Below are 10,400 nucleotides of genomic sequence, written 5' to 3' on the forward strand. Positions count from 1 at the left end.
ATGCCCCAGACCTGGTGCCCGTGTTCCCCTGCAGCCCTACTAGGCACCCGTGCATAACGTTAGACCCATTCACACGTTATGTTCAACACTCGTACTACGAGTGCACAGCGTACACAGGTACAGATCTGTACACAGGTTTGGTCATTCCCATGTTATGCTGAACGCAGGCACAGAAGTGCACTTCCTCTCTGTGCCACGCATTTGAAGGGCCTGCAGCCAGGTTCACTTTTTAAATGAACACAGGTACAGTCATTCACACAAACACGTGAACAAGTGTACAGACACCTGTGCACTCGTACAGCGTAATGTCTGGATTGGGTTATTGTATCATATACTGTTGGTATCTGACTGCTAACTGAGATTTCATCCCGCCCCCTCTCAGATCTGCTCCCGCTGCAAGGCCAGGACGAAATGCACGAAGAAGTTCAGCATCCAGAGGTTCCCCAAAATCCTCGTGTTACGTATCCTTTCCCCCCGCAACCCACGGCTGTGTCCTTATTCAAGAACAGGAGACGAGATGGCTTCACACGTGGCCTGCATTCTGCAACAGCACATTTGGAACTGGGACCAGTTCTGTGTCCTGAGGATCTTGGGCTCATCTGTTTGATTAATTTTAAATACCCAGTATTCTAGTCCTTATTGGTTCAGAAAGGCTGCAAAGCATATGGACAGAAGGGCAAATCTAAGAAACCAGAGTCCGGGGCAGAGCTGGGTTTTAGCGGGGTTGGGGCTTCAGTGCCCCTCCCCATAACTTGGCTAGGATACATTATTTAAAATAAGCAGGGTGTGCACATATGGACTTAATCTGAAGAATTGGTAAAAGTCACATATCTGCCTTGGTTTAGAATTTGCATTTGAAGCACAGGAATGCACTCAGCCCTGGGTGGAGTCGCTGATTTCCACAGACTGCCGAGAGTCATTTTTCCAGAACACAAAGTGCCAGACAAGCCCAGATCGCGCTTCTGGTGGTGTGGAAGAGGCGACATAGGAAGCTGCCATATACTGAGTCAGACCATAGCTCCATCTCGCTCAGTATTGTCTTCACAGACCGGCAGTGGCTTCTCCAAGGTTGCAGGCAGGAATCTCTCTCAGCCCTATCTTGGAGATGCTGCCAGGGAGGGAACTTGAAACCTTCTGCTCTTCCCAGAGCGTCTCCATCCCCTGAGGGGAATCTCTTCCAGTGCTCACGCATCAAGTCTCCCATTCATATGCAACCAGGGCAGACCTTGCTTAGCTAAGGGGACCAGTCACGCTTGCTACCCCAGGACCAGCTCTCAGATGAGGCCCCCACATGCCTCCCTTCCGTCCGATCATGCTGTCCTTGTGGTTCTTCATCCTTAACTGCCTACTCCAGACCTGAAGCGTTTCTCTGAAGCCAGGATGCGATCTAGCAAGCTCACTACGTTTGTTAATTTCCCACTCAAGGACCTAGACCTGAGGGAAATCGCTTCCCAAAGCTGCAGTAAGTGTTTCTGGCAGGAGGCGGGGTTTCTGGCAGGAGTGGGAGGGGCCTAGGGAGGGGCGGGGTTGGGTGTGGCATCACATGATTCTTGGTCCCCACAGGATGGAATGTTGCACTGCCGGGTTTGCCTCTCTCCAGTGTCAATACCTCTTAGCTAGGAGAGCTAAGTGAAACCTCCATGTACTAAGGCAGTATATCTCTGAATACCAGCTGCTGGAGACAAACAAGAGGTGGTGGCCAATGGCCTTTGTGCCTTGCTTGTGAGCATCTAAAAGGTGGTCCCTGTTTTGAAGCAGAGTGCTGGACCTCGGAGGACCTTGGTCCACATGAGCCAACCGTTCCTAATGCTTTGTTTACACAGCAAACCGAAACTGATTTGAAACTGGCATGGTTCCCCAGCACCACCAGCAAAATCTGGGCACTGTAGTTTTGGTACACTTTAAGAGTTCCAGTCTTCTGTAGAGCAAAAATCCCCAGAAAGCCTTGGAACCACGCAGGTTACATCGGTCTGAAACTGCTTTCTCTAAAGACATTCAAAATTCCTCAGGGAGGATTGCTCCACATATATCCCCCTGTCTGGGGGTCACAGAAAACATGGGGGCAGCTTCTTAGCTATGCTGTTCCACGGATGTTATATCAGCCTCTTTGCAACCCTGGATATCCTGAAGGAAGGAAACCCTCCATGCAGTGGTTAAAAGTTGGCACATCCTGTAACTTGGGTTGCTACTGAATTTTGTCAAAAGCAAACTTGCAAAGTGGGTTTAGAGGCTTGGGAGAAACTTGCAAAAAAATTTAAGACAAGCAAAAGACTTTTAGATAAGGGAGGTGGGCACATACATATTCCTGATGTATGCAGTCTTCGCTTTTATGTGCAAAAAGCTTGTGTATCAAGCAGCTCTCTAATATCAGGACAGAAAGGTGACGGTGTGTGTCTCTGGTTTCTTCCTCCCTCCACAGATCACGCGATTTACAACCTGTACGCCGTCTCCAACCACAGCGGGACAACCATGGGGGGTCACTACACAGCCTACTGCAAGAACCCCGTGTCTGGAGAGTGGCACGCCTTCAACGACTCCCGGTAAAGCTTGTGCTCCTAGCAGCCATCCGTTCTAGAGAAAGGACCCTAGCGCAGGGGAAGGGCATCTGCTTTGCATGCAGAAGGTCCCAGGCTCAGTCTCTAGGTAGGGCTAGGAGAGACCCCTGCCTGAAACCCTGGAGACATGCTGCTAGCAGAGGCGCTCTAACCCCCAGGCCTTGGGGACCCGGCCCGTGGCCTCCAGTGGACCGGTGGGGCTCCTGCCACCACCCCATGCCCGCCACGCCGAACTGCCGCTAGCTTACTTCAGTTACTTTACTTTAGCTGCCCATGTGTGGGGTGGGCCAGGCAGGCCTCCCCCAGCCCCATGGCAGTGGCTGGAGCGGCCGCTGGGCCTGCCTGTCTGACCCTGCCCAGCGGGTCTTGCAGACAGCAAGGCGCTCCAGCCTGCCTTCGCAGAAAGGAGAGCCTCCCAATTTGCAAGGACAAGCAGGCCCAGCGGCCACGGCCACGGGGCAGGGGGAGGCCTGCTCAGCTCGCATACCCCTGCCCTGCCCCACACATTGGCGGCTAAAGTAACTAAAATAAAATTACCGCAGTTTGGTGGGGTGGGCACAGGGTGGCAGCAGGAGGGGGCCCCCCAAAAAATGCAGGGGGGCTTTGTGGTGGTGGGGAGGGGCTCGCAGCAAGGGCAGTCCAGGCACCATTTTTGCCTAGGTGCACCTCCCGGTGCAGACGGTGCTAAGCTCAAGAACCAATGGTCTGGCTCCGTATAAGGCAGTCTCCTGTGTTCCTTATCATCTCACACATGAACGAGGTTTTTTCCCCCCATTTGGCTTGCAGGGAGGATCCTTTAGCAAAGGCCTCCTTCTGCCCTTCTCCTCCAGGGCTTCCTATTCGCCTGGGAACTCTCTTCCGGAGCTTTCCCAGACTGGTGGCTTTGCTGTGGCAGGGAGTGCCGAAAGTCAAGCCATTTTGAACCCTGCACCCAAGTGCTACTTTTTAAGGACCCATACAATGCGCAGTCACTGCGAATCATCGGGAGCAAAGCTGACCGATGCCATTGGCAGGATGTACGGCACCATATCTTGATGCCAAGACGTAAATGGTTCTCTCGTACGAAACGTCCCCCGCCTAAGTGTAGCCAAGTTGCATTCATTTGCCATTTGGGAAAACACTTCTTCCCCGAAACTTCAGGGCGAATCCCCTAACGGACTTTCCTCCCCTTGTGTCCCGCAGAGTCACCCCGCTCTCCTCCAGCCACGTCCGGAGCAGTGACGCCTACCTGCTTTTCTACGAGTTGGCCAGCCCGTCTTCGCGCATGTAGCTCCCCCGGACCCTCCCCTGTGCCTCCCCTGCTCCTCGAGGAGGGAAGCGAGCCCCGCACCAGCTCACGGAGGCGCAGTGGGAGGAGAGAGCCCGGAGGACCTTGGTGACTCTTAAGGGATTTTTCTAGCTGGATTTTTCTTTTTTTCTTAAAAAACAAAAACCAAAAAAAAAAAAAAAAAGAGGGAGAAAGAAAGTCCTAATAAAGCGTTGACTAAAGATGCCGACTTTTACGGGGAGGCCTTTCTCCTGCTTCGGGGCCGAGGCCGAAGAGTTGTGCAAGCCAGCAGACTCCGGGGACAGAACACCGACACTGGAGGGCAGGGGGCACCACAGAGCTCCGAGTGCTGTTGAGGGTGGTTTTTAAGGGCTTTTTCTTTCCCGCCCCCTCTCTCTCTCTCTCTCTCTCTTTCTTTCTTTCTTTCTTTCTTTCTTTCTTTCTCTTTCTTTCTCTCTTCCACCCACCCCAACCCCACTCTTTTGGTGTGTAATAAACCGTAAACAGCAGCTCTTGAGGGGCAGGAACCTGTCCATCCCGTTTTATCCATTCAGCCCTTCTCTTCCCAAGACAGCCCTGATGCGGGGCTGGGGAGAAGGAATTTGAGCAGTGGACCTGGGAGCAAAACCACCATTTTCTGGACTTCGGACACATGTTTCTCGTTTTCTCGTCACCCTGCCCGTCAGCTCCACCTGGAGGCGGCCACCGAGCATTGCAGCCAGGAAAGCAGTGAAATTACCCGACTGATACAGAACGGAATCTGTTTGCGCCGACTTCACATTTCAGTGCAAAGAGCGATGTTTGGCGGGGCGGCCATATCTCCAAGGTGGTAGATGAGCTGCCTCAGTTTTCCACGAACCACCTCAGAGCTACCTATCTGCTCCGTGCGGCCACACATGCATGCCACGTAGACTCTTCGCAGAGGCCCGTTTTGTAACTCTGGTGCAAAACCCACACAGGTGTGCGAGCTGGTGTGTCCTGCTGTGGCCGAGGACCTAGAGCAACGGTTCTCGTATTCCCTCGTGTTTTGAGGGTGGCTTGTTGGCTTAGTTTTGTTTTTAACTTTATTTTTAACTAAACTGTGTTTTCCTAATAAAACCTGAAGCACCTTCCAGCTGGATTTTGTGGACTCCAGCCGAGCGAGATGTGCTTTGGGGCGAATTTTTACCTGTCTCCTTCCACAGCAATGCCTTAACCCTCTGTGGGGGACGTGAAGTGTTTGATGTGTGAACAGAAATGCCCTTCGACGGCGTGCCGTGTGCAGCTTGAACAGACACTTCCCCCTCGTCCTTCCTCCGTGGTTCCCCTAAACACCCACCACACCCACACCCACTTCCCTCGATTCAGAAATGCTCCTGGAAGTTTCCTCCGGGCTGAACTCGGGGGGTCGTGTCACGGGGTTTCCAGGAAGGCGCTTACTTAAGTTTGGTTTTGCTTTGGGGTCTCTGAGGCAACAGGCCTCACGAAGGCAGTGACTGCTCCCGCCAACAGCACGTCCCTCGCCGAGTTAAAGAACTGAGTCAGTTTTGGAGCTGCAGCCTTCAATCAGCTGATGAATGTCAATAGCTTTTTTTTAGCCTTTTATTTATTGTCTTCTCTCATATACACACATGCCACACATGCGTGAACCTTTCCATCAGAATATATCCTGCTTCAGCTTCACAACAGGCAAAAATTCAACAGGTGTGGCCTTTCCCTCACCACTGCATTGGCAGAGCACCTACACCTGTTGATCCCCCCCCCCATCACGAAGCTATTAAAGACACCAGCTCTGGGGCGGAGGGGAGGAAGCAACCTAACCCCCCCCAGTCTTGAATCAGGCAAAGTATTCGATGCCTACCTGAGCATACCAAATGGCGTTCTCTGCCATTTTCAGTGCCCTGCCCCGGGCCCCTAGGAAATCCTTTCCTTCTTTTTGCCTGTGAAACCTTTCTTCAGGGTGATCCCCGTGGCATTCAAAGGGAAGCTCTTCTTGTTTTGGCCCCACTCTCCACGGATTTCACTCCATTTTCAACATGTCTGACACGAAGAGGGACCCCAAGGGAGGGCAGGATGGGCAACGCAAGATGTTGAAGGTTTGTGAGAGAAGGCCTGTTGTTTTTTTCCGTTTGAATTAAGGGCTTGTTTACTGTGTAAGCAAGGATAGGGGAAGGGACTCCTGTCACTCGGAAGGGAGATTTGTTCAGAAATAAACCTGTAGCTTGACAAAATTTCCTTGCTGGGTTCTTTTGTGCATGCACGCTCCTGTGTCTTTGAATTTTCGATGAAAGCACATATGCATGTTTGTTTATGAACTGTAATATCCCACCCTTCCGCTCGGTTTTGAGTTTTGGCCCACAATACAAACACCGAATTGCAGTAAACACATTTTTAAAAACCCATGGCAGACTAAAAGGCATAGAAACAGCAGCAATTTATTGGGCAAAACAAAGAAAATAAAAGGCCGGGGGGGAGTATTAAAAGGACCTTTGCCTGGCCGTGGTGCTGAATGGATAATAAATTCAGCACCAGGGATACCTCTCTGGGAAGAGAGTCCCACAAACGGGGTGTCACCACTGAAAAGAACCTTCCGCCCACCACATCAATATCCACCTCTGAGCATCTGGAGAAGGGTCTAGGTATATGATCTCAGGTGTATCATGGTGTGGTCTATTGGATAGACAGGTGGTTCTTGTTATTCCTGGAGATTCTGTTCTTGCCTATAGGCACGAATATGGAAACCATGAATAACGAAAACTTGCCCCTGTGGGAATTCAGGGGTTATGTTCCTTCGCTTTTAAAAGGGTCAAAGAAGCGGGGATAAAGCACAGTACCTTGCTCTCCAGAGAGCACCCACCCACCCACAAATCCTCCTAATACTTAATTTTTGCCAAAGAATGTTTGTTTAAAGAGCCACAAAATGGCTCCGTGCTGCCGTCTCTCCTGCTGAGATTAGAGCTGCTCCATCCCTCTTGGCCTTTAGGAAACAACTCAAGACACATCTCTCTCCAGCCTAGCTATATAGCACTTTTTATGGTTTAGTTATTTTAATTTGAACTCTTATGTGTTTTAACTGTTTTAAAATTTCTTGGTTTGTCTTATTGTTGTAAACCGCCTAGAGACTTCGGTAGTGGGTGTTAAACAAATACGTTGTTTAAATAATAAATAAAATGGCGGCCGAAAATGGCATTGGAAGTCATTTCCAGCCACCCAAGAAGTACAGATAGGCAAATTTTGCCTGTCTAAAGAAGCTCATTTAAAGAAACGGGGTCTCTTAGACCCAGCCACAGGTATGCGAAACCGCGATCTATGAGACTGCGGATAACGAATGCCACCTGTACATCTGAAAATTTCTTATGCCTCCATTGTGGCCTGCTGGTGGGGGTCAACACCCCCTACACAGAAACACAAGTTATGGGTTTTTTTCCTCACACCCCTCTAGGGCATGAGGAATTGACAGAACCAGGGCTAAGATGTTGGGTGGTGTGGAGACTCTTTGCCCAACTAAATTTCTTTAGGGAAGACTTTTGGTAGACTAGGCATGCTCACTAGTTCCCACACTTATACTACAACACTCAGTGTGTGGATGTGGGCTCCACTGAAAGGCATTGTGTTTGATGCTGTAGAAAAGCTCCATGCTGAAATATCTGCGAGTGGGAGGAGGGCATTCACACATGCAGGCTGTCATTGAACAAATCAGTCACCCCGTCACGAATATGTATCGGGTATGAATCGGGCTTTGGGGATTTTCCTGATAGCCAAAGGTGTGATCAAAAGGAACCAGTCTCCAAGTCAGGTTGGCAGCCGAGATAGCGCAAGATGTGTTGGTGTCTGTCCAAGACCCCCAGATGCTCTCACACACAGCCTGTGGTGGTAAAAATGCAATGTTGTATTTACCCAAATAGAAGATGACCCTGAATTTAAGATGAGCCCCTTTAAAAATATGGATTGAATGTAGGTTATATTATTTATACACAAAAGGAAAGAGAACCCTAAATTTAAGCCAACCCCCCCCAATTTCTAACATCAAAGAACTTGAGGAGGAAAAACCTAGTCTTGGATTCAGGTCAATGCAGTAAATAGGCAATTTGCTACCCAGTAATGGTACCTCTGGGTTGCCTCCCCCTTCCTGGTGGTAGAAACAGCCCTGGTTTTGACTTCAGCAAAAGCAGTGATGCCTTCCTCAGTTGCATGTAGTTTGGCTCACTTCCACGAGCCGCCTAAAGCCATTTCTCCTTTCTGCGATGTTCCTGATCTCTCCTGCTGGCCCACTGCAGCCTGAATTATGTAGGCTGGGATGTCCAACTCTGCCAGTGTTATGAAAAGTCCCCAAGGCCATCTCTAAGACTGCAGAGGAATGTGCCACAAGACCCCAGAGTAATCCCTCCAAACCGCACTTCAACCACCACTGCCCGCGAGAAGGCCCTCCCTCCCCAGAAATCCTGCAGTCAAACAATGGACTCTTTCTTCCCTGCTTGAGCAACAGGGAAAAGAGATTTTGCGCTAAGAGTCTCCCGGAATGTACACGACTTAGCAAAGAGGGCTAGAGGCTTCGAAAAGTGGCCATAATGCCAGCATTGAGAAGGGGCAAAGAGACGAGGTAGCGATGTTTGGCCTCTGGAATTAACCCATTTTCCACTCAATCATGTACTACTCTTGGTTCCTAAATTCCCTCCAGCCTTCTGCATTATTATGCCTTGGAGTGCTTAACATAATGCCAATTATACAATGCAAGGAAAGATCCAGGTATTTGCATAGGAAGACGTGATTCACAAATCACATGAGCGGCTACATTTTTGGACAACGGGGAGGTGTCAAAGAGGGTGACAAAGGTGGGTTCCCCCCAAAACACCTCAAAAACAAAACATTTTCAGGTGTCTTTTGAGGGACAGACTATTCTGCATAGGATGCATTATACGTTTGAGCTACTACAAGACAGAATTGGCTGATACATTACCAACAGCCGAGTTGTTTGTGGGATCGAGCACTAAGAGCATATGCTAAATCTTTGGAGGCTGTTTTGGTCCTACTGTGTTGTAATGGGGAACAAATCGAAACAAGAACGTGTGTTTTCCTTCAAACGGCATGTCACTCTGATTTATCACACTGGGAGTTCTCTGGCACCTGGCTCCCCAAAGTCACCAAAACCTCAGTTTGCAAAGGAAATATAGAATGTCTGCAAAATACAAGCAATGAATTGATTGATTGATTGATTTGATTGATTTGATTTATATACCATCCTTCCAAAAATGGCTCAGGGCAGTTTACATCAAAATAAAAACAATTAAAATCAAAAAATCAAATAAACAACTAAAATCATTTCATTTGTAAATTGTAAAACCCTTAATCTAATTAAAACATTGATTAGCATTAAAATTAAAAATTAATTAATTAATCAGCATTAATTAAAAATAATTACAAAATAATTAAACATTATTTCATAAGGGGATGGTCCTAATGAATGTGATTGCACAGGAGATCTTCAGAATCTGATGTCTTTGGCAGGAATTACGGAGAAGAGGCACAGCGGAAGAGGTCTTGTCCTTGACTCAGCACCAGAGAGGCCTCTTTGAGGTCAACCCAACGGTGTGCAATTTAGGAAGAAATCCCCCCCCTTTTTTTTTTACATTTTATATCCCGCTCTTCCTCCAAGGAGCCCAGAGTGGTGTACTACATACTTGAGTTTCTCTTTCACAACAACCCTGTGAAGTAGGTTAGGCTGAGAGCCAAGTGACTGGCCCAGAGTCACCCAGCAAGTCTCATGGCTGAATGGGGATTTGAACTCGGGTCTCCCTGGTCCTAGTCCAGCACTCTAACCACTACACCATGCTGGCTCTCTTTATGATATCTTAATAATTTCTTTATGATGCAGTCCACTGGCTCTTCTATTAGTCGTGAGCAGGATGATGCCCATTTGGGGCATCATTCAGAGCTAGGTTTGCAGGCAGGCAACCACCAGGTCTACTGAGTGTTTCCACTATTAACATGAGAAAGCTTCTGTCAGAATAGAGAGAAGAAGTTTGTTCTTATTTTCTTCTCTATATGGCATGAATACCTTCCTCCGTGCCATATATGAATATATAGGTCGATGTGCACAAACATATTGCCTTCTGTGACAAGGACAAATAGTCCGTGCATCTGGTGCATCAAGGTCAAGAGAGAGACGATGGAAGAGGAAGTCCTCAAAAGCTGGACACACGGAGGGGGGTGCCAGGGATGCTCCTCGCCTGGAGTGCAGCCCTGTGAGTATTGCTTGCAGCTTGCCTACGGCAGCTGCTCTTGGGGCCTCGCCACCCTGGGAGAGGTCTGGCTACCCCCTTCGCACTGGCTGTGCCGATGCAGAAGAAGGGGGCCAAGAGGTGAAGGAGGGGGGAGAATAGGCAGAAGGGCCAACCAAGAACTGGGCAAGGATTTAGGTCCACCCGCTTAGTGGGTGAATGCAGGCCTGAAGTCACCCTTGTGCTCTGAGCAACCCTGAAGGCTTGCCGCAGGGAAATGCAGCTACTTCTGGAATGGAGTGCAGCAATCGCAGCTTACAATGCTCCATCACAATGCGGCGAAGAAGAGATGGGACTCCCGGGCTTCTTGGCTGTGACCCT

The 10,400-nt window shown here is 49.2% G+C and overlaps 1 protein-coding gene across 3 annotated transcripts in view; it reads left to right on the forward strand.

The window, feature by feature from the left end:
• The window catches only part of USP2 (ubiquitin specific peptidase 2), a 45,205-nt gene extending 39,173 nt beyond the window's left edge, over nt 1-6,032 (forward strand). For all 3 annotated transcript variants that reach the window (XM_053270107.1, XM_053270108.1, XM_053270110.1), the window contains 4 exons: nt 383-461; nt 1,355-1,462; nt 2,420-2,540; nt 3,738-6,032. In XM_053270107.1, the coding sequence (XP_053126082.1) occupies nt 383-461; nt 1,355-1,462; nt 2,420-2,540; nt 3,738-3,825 (396 nt within the window). In that variant the 3' untranslated portion in view covers nt 3,826-6,032. The remainder of the gene's footprint in view (nt 1-382; nt 462-1,354; nt 1,463-2,419; nt 2,541-3,737) is intronic.
• The last annotated feature ends 4,368 nt before the right edge of the window (nt 6,033-10,400 follow it).

Source organism: Hemicordylus capensis, chromosome 8 (genome assembly GCF_027244095.1).
Source record: "Hemicordylus capensis ecotype Gifberg chromosome 8, rHemCap1.1.pri, whole genome shotgun sequence".
Lineage (NCBI taxonomy): Eukaryota > Metazoa > Chordata > Lepidosauria > Squamata > Cordylidae > Hemicordylus > Hemicordylus capensis.